The 16577-nt window shown below is 28.4% G+C and overlaps 2 protein-coding genes across 2 annotated transcripts in view; one reads left to right on the plus strand and one right to left on the minus strand.

Moving 5' to 3' along the window:
* Positions 1–16577, plus strand: part of LOC111683253 (neuropeptide SIFamide receptor) — a 35865-nt gene that overhangs the window by 14895 nt on the left and 4393 nt on the right. Inside the window, exons 3-4 of the mRNA XM_046950015.1 lie at positions 11261–11360; positions 15182–15630. Of these exons, the coding sequence (XP_046805971.1) occupies positions 11261–11360; positions 15182–15630 (549 nt within the window). The remainder of the gene's footprint in view (positions 1–11260; positions 11361–15181; positions 15631–16577) is intronic.
* Positions 11452–12222, minus strand: LOC111683250 (A-kinase anchor protein 14). Its single transcript, XM_023445304.2, has 3 exons — positions 12082–12222; positions 11783–11910; positions 11452–11715 (listed from the first exon to the last, which is right to left on the minus strand). Exons 1-3 carry the CDS (start codon positions 12091–12093, stop codon positions 11577–11579), a joined length of 279 nt encoding a protein of 92 aa, XP_023301072.1. The 5' UTR covers positions 12094–12222; the 3' UTR covers positions 11452–11576.

Consider the following 16577-nt stretch of genomic DNA (forward strand, 5'->3'; position numbering starts at 1 on the left):
CTAAAGGAATAATATAAATTAGGAAAAATATAAGTAGAATAAGTAATAGACAAGACTATAGATATACTATTGACTAGTCTAGCCTATGAGCAAGACTACAGATAAGATTAAACTATAGACAGGACATTAATCTGACTATAGACTGAACTGTAGACAAGGCAAATCTACAGAAACTCTAGACCATGCTTTGTTTACACTGTAAAATAGATTGTAGTCAGAACTCTGGATTAGACTTTAGTCAGGACTATAGACAAGACTATAATCTGTACTTCAGACAAGACTAAAGCGTTTACTATTAACAACACAACAGTATGGACAATACTTTAGTCTGAACTATAGACAAAACTGCAGTATGCGCTATGACATTATTACAGTAGACAAAACTACATTCTGGATTATAACTATAGGCATCACTACAGTCTGTACTATAGACAACAATATAGTCTGGACTATAGACAATATTGCTATCTGGACTATGACAACACTACAGTCTGGACTATAGATAACACTACAGTCTAAACTATAGACAACACTAGATTCTGAAATATAGACAACAACACATTCTACTTTGTAGACAACACTACAGTCCGTAGTGTACGCCAAGTCTGGACTATGACAACACCACAGTTTGGGTTATAGACTACACTACAGTCTGGACGATTGACCTCACTACAATCTAAACTTTAGATAACAACACAGTTTTGACTGTAAACAACATCAAAGCTATAGTCTCAACTATAGACTAAGTCTAGACTTTAGACAAGACTATAGAAAATACCATAGACTGGACTATAAACAATACTATAGCATTTACTGTTGTTAGACAAGATAAAACTATATAATAACATTACAGTCTGGATTATAGACAACACTATAGTCCAGACTATGTAAAACACTATAGACTGGACTGGATAAGACATATAGTCGGGACATTAGACAATACTATAATTTAGAAAATATATAAAACTATAGCGTGGTAGACAGTACAAAAGAAGGCACTATAGTTGAAATATACATAAGTCTGGACAAGACCATGGCCTGTGCTGTAATACAAACTTTAGACTAGACTATAATCATGACTATAGATTGAACTATTGCCTATAACAACGACGTAGGTATAGTCTGAACTACAAATTTAACTATAGACAGGATAACGTAAATGCTTGGTTTATATATAGAACAAAAATAACATAATAATATACAAGACGTATGATGAATTTTATCGTATATTAATAATTCCATGTTACGTATACGTCCTGGACTTTATTAAAGCAATTTTTTATACATTTTTTTTACTCGTCCTTTTTATAAGCTTGTTAAACAAAGTTTTTTTTTTTAAAAATCTGTTAATAATTGTCTAGCATAATAAACTTTACCTAATATATTTGAAATTATAAATGACATTGTTTATAATTTAATTAAAAACTTAATTAACATTACAAATTGTTTGTTAAACTACAGCAAATTATTTTAACGTTTTACTTTTCTTTAACTTGTCACAACTGCTTAAAACTAATGCAATTTTCTATAAACGAAAAAAAAAACAACTTTAATTCTTACACTCATACATTTGTACTCTCATTCACAACTTTTAATTTTTCAACTTTCTACATCTATTTCTGCTCCTCTACTTTAATTTTTATTTCCTCCTTTTCATTTTGGGTTTTTGTAGTATACTCATACAAACGTATTGAAGCACAGACCCATAAATATACAAAAATACAACAAGCATATAAATGTGTGTGTGTATGTATGTATCCTTTTCCTTTTTTCTTTTTTTTATTAAAAGCAACAAAATAAAATTGCATGTATGGCTGGCTGACTGGCTGTTTATTTGTACGTATGTATGTAAGTGTATTTATGTGGTTGTGTGTATGTATCTATACTTAAGTGTAAAGGATCATCGACACAAAACTGACCTAATTTCAATTCTCAGTCAACTTAGGCGCAAGGCTGGCGCATAAGTTGATTGTTGTTGTTACTATACATACTTGTATGTGTACTACAACACTATGCTGTAGCTGCTACTGCTATTTGTTGTTATCATTGTTGCTTTTGTTGTCGTTGTTATTTTCATTTTATAGTTTATGTTTGTAACCGTTAAATTGAATATGTATAAAAGAATGTGTTTTTGTATGTAAGAGTAATAGTATGAGAGAGCAAATGTAAAGTGAGTATGAGAGGCTTTTAAGAGGTGAGGTAGGTTGTTGGTTATAGAGCAGAGTTGATTTTTTAGTGGGTCAGTGGGTGAATTTAAAGGTGATTTTATATTAAACTATAGTTGTATTTAAAAAAGAAAAAATTAGCAAAATAAATACACACACCTATATATAAAGCTTTAAAAACATATACATATGTAGTATATGAGTATAGGACAGGGTTGGGAAATAATATATCAAATGTACTAATCAAACAATAAAAATGTACTTTTTAAGAATTTTATTGTTATGAGTTTACTACTACTACTATCATTATTGAAATACATATTTGTATGTATATATGTATAAGAATAGACTTTTATAGTCTTTTAATCAATGAACCAAACTGTGAAATCGACTAGTAGTAGACTAGATTATGTAATAGACCATTAACAATACTATAATCTAAACTAAAACCGAAAGTATAAACTAGACAATAAACAATACAATACATTATGATGCTATAAGTCAATAGTACAAACTAATGTACACTCCAGCCTAAGAACTATTTTATAAAGTAGACTCTGATCTCGACTGTGAACTTAACTTTGAAATGGACTAAGAATTAAGAACTGAACTAAAATCAGAAATATAAATAGAACAGTATGAACTATAGACTACACAATTGTTATCCTGACTGTAGACTAGACTATATCTAAATTCAGGATTATAGATTAGACTATAGTTTGGACGATTGTCTAGACTGTAGTCTCAACTACATATTATTTTATTTTATGGACTAAAGACTGGACTGTAGGCTAGACTATAGTCTGGAATATTGTCTGGGCTTTTGACTTGACTATTATAGTCTCGACTATACCCTAGAGTATAGTCTGAACTATAAACTAGATTATAGTCTGGATTGAAGTCTAGATTATATTCTAAACTATAGACGTGACTAAAGTCTGGACTTACGACTTTACTATAGACTGTACTATAGACTAGACTATATGCAAAACTATAGACATGACATTTTACTATATTCTGAACTTTAGACTAAACTAAACTATATTCTGGACTATAGACTAGAGTATAGTCTTAACTATAGACTGGAACACAGTCAAGACTAAAGACTAGATTTGACTATAGTCTGAAATATAGACTTGAATATGTTCTGGACTATAGACTTGAATGTGGTCTGTGCTATAGACAAAACTATAGACAATACTATAGTTTAAGCTATAGACTTGACTACAGTTTAAACTACAGACTATAGATTTCACTATAGTCTGAATTGTAGACTAGACTATAGACTGGACTATAGACAATTACAATTGCAAATTACAATTTTCAAAATTTAATTTATTTAAAATGATTTCAATATATTTCCATTAACAATATTGATTAAAAGTTAACAAATTTTATACCCAAAACTTTATTGCATAAAAAGATAAGAAATTCATATTTCCCCAATAAAATTAACAAGTTTTTTTTTGCCAAAGTCAAGGTCAAATAAGAAATTTTTCAAATTTCAACTTTTCTAAACTAATAATAATAAACATAAAAGTAATATGTGTAATTTTCAGTTATCAGCAAACATTTCATAAATAAAATTATCAAAAAAGTACTAAAATGCCTTAAATGTACAATTCTTCATACTCAATTTGTCAGTTCTGACTGAATGAGACTAATGATACTTGTTGTGAATATATGTATTGTGTGAATTTGTACTCGTACCAGTAGATGACTACATTTTGTATGTAGGTTTTTTAAATATTTATTAAAATATGTATGCATGTAGTACAAATTCTGTTTTGGGGTTGTGCTGCTGCTGTTCTCCTACTTAGTATTGCCTAGATTTTCTTATTTAATGTGTTTACATTTTTATTCTGTTTGTATAATGTTTATTTGTGTATTCTTGTTTTTCTGTATAGGTGTAGGTTAGTTATTTTTGCATATTATTTTATTATTCTTTTATTAAGTTTCTAGGCAGGTGATTCTTTTATTATGTAGGTATATATTTTTTTAAGTGTTGTTTATTTCTTTATATTTTTGTTATGCTAAATTAAATAAGAACAACTGAAATAAAATGCTTTTGTGTATTTTTCTTATTCAACGCACGCATTCATTATCGTTAATGTAATATTTAAGTATGAAACAAATCTAAACCATTAAATTTTACCCCGGCTCCCTTTACAGACTCATACAAACACATACAAGCACACGCAATGATTTTATTTTTTTAATACAAAAAATTGTATTGCTCTTCCTTTGACGCCTACAAACAAATACATAAATAAAATGTATTCGTACAAGTATTTGCAATTTGTTTTATTTTTATTGTCATTCGTTCGTTGTTTCGTTCCTTTGCTAGCCTTCCAAACTGCTGCTGCCTGTTGTCGACGACCCTCTTCATATATTTATTTCCAATACATGCCATTAATATCTGAGTGTATTATTATTTAAATGTCTGTATATGTTTGGAATAGTGTGTATGTGTGTCATTTTTAAGGTTACATTAGGTAAGAACGAATGGCAGGAACCAAAGGTATTTTGATTTGATTTGTGTGCATTGATTGTTGACAGGGGAAGTATAACCTATTGAGAGAATGCAACATTTTTTTTTTTTTTTGCAAAAAGACATGACAACAAACTGATCTGCAAACTAAACTCTTAATCACGAAATGAAACGATAATGAACTAGACTATGACTAGACTATGACTAGACTATGACTAGACTATGACTAGACTATGACTAGACTATGACTAGACTATGACTAGACTATGACTAGACTATGACTAGACTATGACTAGACTATGACTAGACTATGACTAGACTATGACTAGACTATGACTAGACTATGACTAGACTATGACTAGACTATGACTAGACTATGACTAGACTATGACTAGACTATGACTAGACTATGACTAGACTATGAATATAACAAAACTTTGATTTTCTATTTCCATTATTAACTTAAAAGTTTTAATTAAAATTGAAAACAATTTTTTATTAAATATGTATATTAAAATTTGTCCAAAGAAGTATTTTCTTAAGCTTCTAAAGTTGTAACAAAGTAAAACTATGTCTATTCATATTTAAATTTTTCGTTCCTTATTAACTTTTTAATATATGAATATATAAAATACAAATTTTGCATGTTTTTCATTAACATTTCCTTTTTTAAATCTGGCTCTAAAAATCATAAAATACTACAATTTCTGGTTATTACTAAAAAACCTAATAAAGGAAAAATCGTAATTTCTTGTCATTTAAAGTATTGAACTTTCCCCGGTTTGTACTTACAAATCGTTAAAAATTGTATTCGTTTAACTTTTGGGTTGAGCTAAACATAAGTTTTGTTTCATTGTTGTTGATGTCGTTGCTTTTGTTGTTGCTGCTGTTACAATTTGACTTTTGTTGTAGCAACTTGTATAAAGTGCAAACGTGATGGCAAACTTTTTAAACATCATAATGATGTTGTTACACAATCATGACAAAGTTGATGATGATGATAATGATGATTAAAATAAAAGTGTTATTAAGTTTAGTTGTTTGTTTATATACATATTTTGTTTGTGTTGTTTTGTGTTATTAAATTTGGTTTTTGTTATTTGTTGGCATTTTATAATACATACGAGTTAACAACAACAACTTGTTCATATGAAGAAAATATTATATAAGAAATACACAAACACATCGATACATAGTTTAAATAGACAGACAGGATGATAGACATTTGTATACAAACACATAGATACTTTCGTACTTATTTGCACATTGATAGACTTTTGCAAACATTTTTATATACATATGTATATATGTATGTACAAAACTATGTAATATATAAAAGTGTGAGTATACCTTTATGTAGATATGCATGTGTTTGTATGTATAACAATAAAATATATAGACAAACACACAACAACAAAAAAAGAAATATGCAAGCGAAGCACACCTTCAGCCTTAAAGTGCATCGGAAGGTTGTTTGTTGTACTCAAGGCTATTTGCGGCTGGATGGATAAAAGTTGACCTAAATATTTTGCTCAACGACCTAATCATCAGGGTTACCAACACACCGTACTTATAAACACTTGTACACACACATACACATACGCCCATAAGGATATGTACTACTCACAGATACACTTAAACCTAAAAACAACAGTTTTACACGTATGACTACAATTCCATACATTCATTTCAAAATTCTCTACTAAATATTTGTAATAAAAAAAGTTTGTTTTTAATTTTTGCGTACACCTTTTTTATCACAATTAAGTTTTACAAATTTGTTTTGTTGTTTCGTTTAACGATTTGTCTACAGCACCTTTGTTTGTTTGAAATAAATATTAAAAAATTATTGATTTTAATTTTTCACTGAAACTTTGAGCATATCAATCAATCAGTAGTTGTAAAGAAATAATATTATTTGACATACGACTTGTTGGCATATTCAAAATTTAGAGTTTTATTAATGTTGTTTAAAGTTTCTTAACTTTTTTACTTCCTCACAAAAATGAAATTTAAAAATATATTTTCTCAGAAATTTTTGAGAATTCAATATTTTATAAATTTAGATTTACATTGAAAATTAAATTTTCGAAAAATATATAGAATTTTTTAAAATACACTTAGGCATTAATTGGGCATGTTAACAATATTTCTGGTGAGAGTCTAAGCCCTCAGGTCTGTCAGACTAGATTCTAGGACACTAACAACGACCTGAGTCACACAAAGAAATATTTAATATTGAAAACTTCTTTAAAAAATTCCAAAGAATTTTCCTTAATTATAGAAAATTTTAAAAATGTTTAAAAACTTTTCATTAAAAAAGATACGTTTTGAAAATTTCAAATGAAAAAAGAGAATTTTTTGGCAAAATTTCTAAAAAGATTTTTTTGATAATTTCCCTATAAAAAAGTATTTGTTTGTAAATTTTCTAGAATAAGGGAATTGGTTTCAAAATTTATTAAAAAATATTTTTTTTTAAAGAAAAAGTAAATTTTTTCTAAAATTTTTAAAGAAAGAAACATTTTTGGAAAATTTTGTTTAATCAATGAAAAGGTTTGTTTTAAAAATTTATATAAAAAAGAGTTTTATTTTGCAAAATTTTCTTAAACAAATTTGTAAAATTCGCTTTAAAAGAGAATTTTTTGGAAACGTTTTAAAAAAGAATTTTTAGAAATGTTTCTAAAAAAGAGAATATTTTAGAAAATTTAAGAAAAAATATTTTAATTTTATGAAAAAGATATACAATAATGCTCCAATTATTAAAAATACTCCAACTTGAAAAACTTTCTTAAAAAAATACCATTAATTTCAAGAAAAAAGCTAAAATAATTTAAACCTCTGAAACTGTCATAAATTTTTAAAAAAGATATGTACATAAATTGTTCATACTTTTGTCATGCGATAACTTCTAGTCATTCATCAAATTTATTTGACAAACATTAAGCTGCCCCTAGTTGAACATTTGCTACTGAAAGCTAAAACCCCAACTCTTCTAATAAACTTACAAAAAATAAAACTAAAAATGCATACGAATAAATAAAGAAAAAAATAAAACAAATTATTCAAAAGTTACTTTAACTTTTGACCTTTCCACTTGTGGTCAAAGTGGCTTTATTGTGGTAATTTATTTTATTATTTTTGTTGCTTAATACGCGTACAATCAGCTATCTATGGCAATCCATTCATCCATTAAATCAGCCCCATCGATATTGATTGACATTTTGACAGATCTGTGGTTTCGGGTTTCTTTTACGATGAAATTATTCCAGTATTATTTATAGTGTTTTACTGTTAACAAATCATTAAAATTTTTATTGAAACAACAAATATTTTATGAAGTTAGCAACCAATAGCCAAAGAATTGACAAAAATCCTTAATAAAAACGCTCTGTTTGGTGCGTGTGTCTTTTAAGTAAATGTCCTTAAGCTGTTTGCAAAAAAAAAAAAATCTAAAGGAAACCATACACATGTCATGTTATTCTAATAGAAACAAATAATAAAAGTTAAAATCAAGTTAATAATATTTTTATTTTTATTATTTTTTATTATTATTATTATTATTATCATTGTCATCCTCATTATAACAATTATGTGTCTTATATGCAGATCACGTTATTATGTTTATTTAATACGTTTCGCAAACATTCATCCATACATTACCACTCTGGGAAAAACTTTCATCGAACCTTATCAGCAGTCATACGGATGAGCATAGATTCGATAATCTTATGCTAGACTTTGTAAACATATTTTGTGAATTTAGTGAACAGGAAAAGAAAAAAATCATAAAATCAAATAAAATACAAATATTTTTACGAATATTTAGATACACAAAACAAGAAATAAATAGTATTATACGTGGCTTCTTTTTTATGGCTCATAAATTAAACAAATTATATCGTTATAAATGTTTCTAATAAATTGAATTCTAGATATAAAGAGGCTCACACTCTTTCGCAGTTATTTATTATGAATCTTAACATAAAATCGTCTACATAAATATTTCTTATAAATGGTTATTTAAGGGTCCTATTAAGTGTTTTGAAATGGAAGATTTTTTTAACAGGATGTTGTTTGTTGAATGTGATAGAAAATAGAATATTAAACCATCAATTAATTAGGGAATTTTCTTGGAAAATATTGAACAATTATTATGCAGATATCTTCATTGGAAATGATTAATAGCTAATTAAAAAGTACTAAAAAGACTCTTTTTATACGATTGACTGGAGGGGTTTTAGTTGACTCTATAGTCGATAGACTGTAATATAGTATTAACATAGTCTAGTCATAATCTATTTGAAATGATTAATGACTTTAAAGAATCGTCTGTGTGATTAACTGTAGAGGTTATAGGGAACTCTGTAGTCAATGGAGTATACTGTAATATAGAGTAAACTAGGCATAGTCTAGTCATAGTCTAGTCATAGTCTAGTCATAGTCTAGTCATAGTCTAGTCATAGTCTAGTCATAGTCTAGTCATAGTCTAGTCATAGTCTAGTCATAGTCTAGTCATAGTCTAGTCATAGTCTAGTCATAGTCTAGTCATAGTCTAGTCATAGTCTAGTCATAGTCTAGTCATAGTCTAGTCATAGTCTAGTCATAGTCCAGTCATAGTCTAGTCATAGTCTAGTCATAGTCTAGTCATAGTCAAGTCATAGTCTAGTCATAGTCTAGTCATAGTCCATTCATAGCCTAGTCTGTGAACTTACTCTACTTGAAAATCGATAGTAGCTCCAACTAGTATCAAAATTGACTGATTCTTATTTTAAATTTAGAATATATAATAGGAAACTACAAAACTAATACACAGATCAGACTAGTTTTAATTCAACTTCCCACTGTGCAACCCACCCTAAACCTAAATATACATTGATAATCTATAGCGGTCATTTTTCAACAGACAAAGTTTCTCAATCAATATAAAAACAGCACCCATAAATCAAAACAAGTAACAAATTAATGTTGGCTTAATGGCTAAACTAATTTTTAACCGCATGTGGTCTAAACAAAAGCGAAAATCTAATGAAACATTTCATTACACTTACATAATTAATACTTATTAATTACTAACGTGTTAATTTACTAATTTAAGCTAATTATCACGAAAGTTGAAGTTATAACAGTTTAGTTAAAAAACATTAATTATATTAACTTAATTTAAGTTAATTAAATAGAATTTAAATATCTAATTAAAACATACAGCACTTGACCTTTATATTTTTACAAAACGGAAATGTTAATTTAATAGTTAAAATATATTTAAAGTTATTATATTTCAGTCGAATTTATTATCCTTTTTTAGTTTTTATTAAATTTATTTGAATTGTATTCCTTGTTGGCTTGTTGAAAATTTATTGTACAAATTTAAATTCCATATTAATTAATTTCACGGTTTATCTTTTAAAATTTGTTACCATCCAAAACAAAAAAAAAAAACAAAGAGTTAAAAGTTTTTTGCAAAATTTTAAATTAAAATAAATAACATCCACATCAAAATTCTTGTTCTTCTTCAAACTTTGAAGCGTCTAAATAAATACTCTCTCATCATTTAAAAATGTCATGAGACATAAGAATAATAACTTTAGAAAAGGATTACAAGCAAAAATACTCGTATAAAACATAAATGAAAATTGTATTAAAAACACTATATGCATGTAGATTAAAAGTTTAAATTTGTCAAGTTTAAGTTTAAGAAGAAGCGTAGAAAAACACTGAGTTAGTATATCGACAAATTCAATGATGTCAATTATGTCGGTTTCAAAAGAATTAGGGAGGGGGTTTTCTAATAAATATAATCTACAATCTTTGGTTAAATTTAGTTTAATCTATGTTTTGTGTTTTTTAGTTTATTTTTAAATTTTCTATTTTACAAAAGTAATATTTTTGCAAAAAACAGCTGTTTATTGTTTATGTTTTTGACTAAAAAGTTGGCAACACTAAGGTCGGGTTTTTAAGTTGACAATCAAATCAGATTTGTTAATCTAAAAATAAATTAATTCTGATGTTAATCCCCCTTTGATGTTTTTGAGTACAAGATTAAACTTTGCAGTGTTACCATATAAAGCAACAGAAAACGCCAATGTTTGTTATTAAAACAATACATGTTTTATAAAAAAGAAGACAATTGTAAATTTAATATGAAAATTAATGAAACTTTAATTTAAATCAAAGAAAAATGTATTGTGGAGTCCCTATAATTTATACTAATCGACAAATCAATAATTTTTTTTCAAGTTTAAACCACCTCTATTGAGCACTTAAACTAACAAACAAAATTAACTAATTGAGTACTCATAAACAACTTTCGAGGAATAATTTTAATTTAATTCCTGATCCTTCACCTAAAGATTGGCCCTTAAGTAAACCAACAAATAAATCCGCCAAATTAGCCACACTTTAACTATTTAATACAATTTCATTATTCACATTTTTTTCTTAACGATGACAACGATGACTTCTCGCAAATAATGTTGTAGTTATTTTCCCTAGAAAAAAAAAAAAAACAAAACGACAACAAGAAAAAAATAAGCGCCAACAATTACATAACATTTTTCACAAACAATGTTGCAATTTTTCTTTTGTATTTCTTCTCATTTTATAGCATGGATGCTGGGCTGGCTAATGTGCAAGACGGTTCCCTATATACAGGGTGTATCGGTGGCAGCATCTGTTTACAGTTTAATAGCGGTATCATTAGACAGGTAAGTACCTCAAGAAAATAACACTTAAATGAAAAAAATACAATTGGGTACTTTTTTTGGCAATGTTCATTTTATTTTAAAAGATTTTTATTTTAAGTTTATATATAAAAAGTATACATTTTTTTTGTTGCAAAAGGGAGTTTTTTTGTGGAGGGAAGGATTTTACAGGATTAGGTTAGATTAGGTTTAACAACATGGAAAAATTCCACCAACAACTCAATGATGAGCTATAACTGCAGGATGAGCATGATGCACGGGTACTAAAGGTACCACTGGCTTAACTACTGGTACAACAGGTACTACAGGTTTAACAACATGCACCGCCTTAACAGGGGCAGGATGTTGAATAACATGGCTGCAGACAAAAAGAGTAGCAATTAATTTAATAACGAGTAATTAAGCATAGAATAGCTTGTACTTACGAGTGCACAGCATGGGCAGCATGATGATGTATGGCAGGACCACCATGGGCAGCAACTGGGTGGGTAACTACTGGAGCTACTACGCCTGGCTCAGCCATAGCAATAGCAAAGATAGACAAAACCAACAACTGGAAAAACAAGATACAAAACAAATATTTAATATTTCTCTATCTACAAAATGACTAAAACTTAAGTAGATAAATTGAAATTGCTCCATAGCCAAAGGCGCCAATTATTCATTCCCCAATTGTCTACTGTCTTTAATATACTCGACTGAATAAAAATACACTTTAACTTACTAGTTTGAACATGATGATAATGAGGTTTGTGTGTTTGTTAATATTTGTTTAAATCCCCGAAAAAAGGATGAAGTTTTTTTTTTAAAAGTTGAATTTAGTTTGGCAAATGATTTGCAACTGATGTTAAACCTAAAACTTGACGATGCTTTTATACTCTTTAATAAAAGTGTGTGTGCTCAAGTATAATAACTAAAATTCTATTCTAAATTGTGTGTGATTTTTTTTTAGTTTTTTTTTTGTTTTTTATTCCACATGCCAGCTAGAACACACCAGACACATGACGCCTGTTTCAACTTAAATTTAAGCTAGAAAAATATAAAAAATTAACACTTGAAATTGTTGAAATTGAAACCAGATGACCGCCGTTTTATTGTCATTATTATTGTTGTTGTTGTGTTTAGTACGCTGCGTACCTATTTAGTATTCAATTTACTACTTACTACCGGCGTGATTGCAGCCTGTCTCTTTCTCATAGTGGAGTTTGATAGTTTTATTATTTTAGTATATCCTCCTTTCATTTGATACTTCATGTGTACACCATTTCCAAGGTTTTTTTTAATTTTTTATCATTTACAATGTTAACTGCTTACAAATGATTTATTTGATGTTTTTACTAAACAAGCGCCTTAATGAACAAGTCAACATTTTAGGTTCGTATTGTGTGAGAGGGTGTTTCGAGTTTGTCATGGAAACAGTGTATTGTGGTAGTAAAAGTTACTATTAAATTCGTAAACACTTTCAAACGGGAATGCAAGGAGTCATCAAGTCTAACATAGAAAAATTGTTTCACATACTAAGTAGGAAAAAACTTCCATTTCATCATTTTCTCTTTATATTTAAAATTACTATAAACAAGTAAGATTACCAAATTCGGCAGTTCGGAATCTTATTTACCCTTCATGATAGTATAGTCTTTAATTCAAGACTTTAATTCGATGTAGATAGGTTTAATTTCAAAATGTATGAATAGTGCAAATGGAGAAATTATCAAATAGTCCTCATATTTGGGCCCTTAAGAGTTAAGACGTGCAAAGTCGGAGGATTTTTACTATAAAAGTTTCCGAGACATACGATTTTTTTCTATATTCCATTTCCCCTAATAAAAGTAAGCTTTTTTCTCCAAAATGTTCAGATGGATGTAAAAGTTCTTAGTGCAAAATTTCAAGAAGCTAGTTTTATTAGTTTCCCAGATAAACGAATTTTATGGGAGGTGCAACGCCCCAAATGTTTACATGGATGTTAAAGTTCTTTGTGCAAAATTTTAAAATTCTAACTCAAATAGTTTCCCAGATAGGCGAATTTTTGTATTCAATTGATATGGGAGTTGACACACTCCTACTGCTAGTCCGCCCCTTTTTTCATAATCACATAAACACTAATATGGTTCCGACAAAAGGTAAGGACTCTAGCTGTGATATATTTTCAGATATACGAAGTTAACTTTTTATTCGTATGGAGAGTACCGCGCCCACTATAGCCTTTCCGCCCATTTTTTCAAAAAACTACTCTTATGGACTTTAAGATTTGTTTATATGGGAAATGCCACGCCCACTGTAACTAGGCTGTACATTTTATCAACATGTGTTTATATGGATGTCAAAGTTGTCCATACAAAATTGGACTCTAGCTGTTGCAGTTTCTGAGATATGCGACTTTTAATACTGATTTTGTATGTGGGCGTGGCACCTCGCCCACTTGACATTTTGAAATAAAAGGTAGCCTATATAATAATTTAAGATTTGTTTATATGGGAGATGCCACGCCCACTGTAACTAGGCTGTACATTTTGTCAACATGTGTCAACAGTGTCTTCCAGACATACAGGAAGACACTGTGAAAATTTCTAGAAAACCGATCCAGCCTGTAAGCAGTCTATAGACATCAAACAAACCCACAAACAAACAAATAAACAAACACATTCATTTTTATATACATATAGAATAGAAGATAGATTCAAAAGTACAACAATAACAACACATAACTGAGTACAAGGACAACATTTACCATATGAAACTGTACGTTGTTTTCAGACGTTGTCTTGTATTTTCGATTATATCATTTCCGTTATTTATCGACCGATTAAATCCACAAGATATTTGGGTTCTTCAAAAAATTTATTTCAACAAGCATACAAACGGACAGACAGACAGACATACATATTTAGCTTAATTGACTTCGCTACACAAGATCTTATAGGATCACAAGATCTTATATGTTATAGCTATTACAAACGGAATGACAAACTTATACATATGTCTAAGTATAACCTTCTCATGATGGTGAGGGATATAAAAAATACAACAACTTAAATGTTAAATTATTAATGTAATTGTCACATTTTACACACTTGACAACAAAATAATGAAAATGCTGCAATAACAAGAAAATTAAACATGTTGTCAGTTTTTATTAAAAGTATTATGCATTATTTCTTGTAATAAAAAAACACACACAGACACGTACACATACAAACATTTCAAAAATAACAAACCGATCGGTATACAAAAATAGCAAACATGAAAGTGCTCATACATATGTTGAAATCAATAGATTTTTTTTATTAAAAATAAAATGTATCTAGATACATACGTATATTTAGCGGTTTTTGTAATATTTAAGGTAAACAACGTTATGTTTTAATATTGTATTAATAATGTTTGTACCACACAAATAGCATTAGATCATTAGATTTAAAAATTTAGTTGATTTTTTTCGCAACAAAAACTTCTATTACAACTCGTGCTATTGGTTAACAATTTATGTTTTCATGTGTAGCTACATATGTATGTCTGTAACTATGTACATATGTATACATGTAAGTAATGAAATTTATTGAATGAATAAATCCAATAGATTAGTTAACTTTTTTTATTGCAAAATAAGATCAAGTTCACATGTTAAACTCCTTGACCACTTCTTAAACTGATAAATAACACACTGAGATGTGAACTGAATAAAATGTGTGCAATAGTTTACGCGTATTAAGTATTTAATACAAATACATTTTTTTATGCTAATTTTTATATTAATTTAAATATTTAATTAAAACTGATGAAATATTTCTAACAAATTTAATAATTTGTTCCTCCCTCTCTTACAGATTCATTGCCATCTGGTGGCCTCTGCGTCAACTGTCAAAAAGTCGTGCCCGTTTCATGATACTCTGCATTTGGATTATAGCCTTTGGTACCACCATTCCTTGGGCCCTATATTTTGACTTAGTCCCTGCGGCTGAAGCCTTTCCCTCTGCTCCCGATATGTATTTGTGTCAAGAGGTTTGGCCACCGGGTACCAGTGGTAATTTGTATTTTCTATTGGCACATCTGTTGGCCTGTTATGTGTTGCCCATGGTCTTGATAACCTTGTGTTATGTTTTAATATGGATTAAAGTGTCAACGCGCTCTATACCTGGCGATACCAAGGATGCCCAAATGGACCGTATGCAACAAAAGTCCAAAGTGAAGGTTATTAAAATGTTAGTGGCTGTAGTCATATTGTTTGTACTATCCTGGCTGCCGTTGTATGTAATATTTGCACGAATTAAATTTGGTAAGTAGAACAAATATTACGTTATATAATATACAACTGTGTACATACATATGTACATATGTATATATAAGGATAAAATCTATAGTATATAGTTCATAAAAAAAGCCATTCGATTTTTAAAATAACAACTATTCGTTCAATTTGTTCTTTCTGCTTATTATTTGTTCTTTTTTAGTTTCGTTTAAATTTGGTGTGTTTTCCGGTTGAAGGTTGTTTAAAATTGTATGTTGTTGTTGTTTTTTTGAGGGAAAAATATACTGAAAACTTACAGCCAAACATTAGTAAATAGTTTACCTTGCATATCTCTTCAACATAGTTTCATTATAAAATGCAATATTAAGCCGCCTCCCCAAACTATAACTCCCACTCGTTCTACCTCTCTCTTTCTATTACCTTCAAATAGTTTTACACTCGCAAAAAGTATTTAATTAAATATTATTTACAATAATAGTTAACTAATTTTCAACATTTTCTCTCTTTGTTGATAAAATTTGCTTAAACTTTTCTTTCTGCATAAATAGGAAGTATTTAAAAATGGTTGTGTATAGAATACTTTTATAAATATTATCTCTTAAGAGATTTTTTCAACAAATTTTGTCTTTTTTTAGATAAATTTTATAGATTCTCTCTTTTTAAAAATAATTTCGATAAATTCACTTTGTTTTTAAAAAATTCCAATAAATTTTTTCCTTTTTCGAACAATTTTCTCTTTCTGGAAAAAATCGATAACAATAAAATTAGTTTTACAATAAATATTCTCTTTATTACAAAATTTTGGTAGAGAATGTATCGATTTACAAAAAGTTCCATAAATTATCTCTTAATATAGAAATCTCAATAAGTACTCTCTTTTAGAGAAATTTCAATAAACTTTCTCTTATAAAGAAATTCACTTTTACCCTTTTCTTAGAGAATTTCTGATTAATTTTAATAATATCTCTCTTTAA

Source organism: Lucilia cuprina, chromosome 4, assembly GCF_022045245.1.
Source record: "Lucilia cuprina isolate Lc7/37 chromosome 4, ASM2204524v1, whole genome shotgun sequence".
In the NCBI taxonomy this organism is placed as follows: Eukaryota; Metazoa; Arthropoda; class Insecta; order Diptera; family Calliphoridae; genus Lucilia; species Lucilia cuprina.

Bases quoted from the DNA above. Each gene is read 5' to 3' on its own strand.
- LOC111683250 (XM_023445304.2), bottom strand. The intron at 11,716-11,782 runs GTAAGTACAAGC...TTTTGTCTGCAG, and splicing joins GCTGCCCATGCTGTGCACTC to CCATGTTATTCAACATCCTG.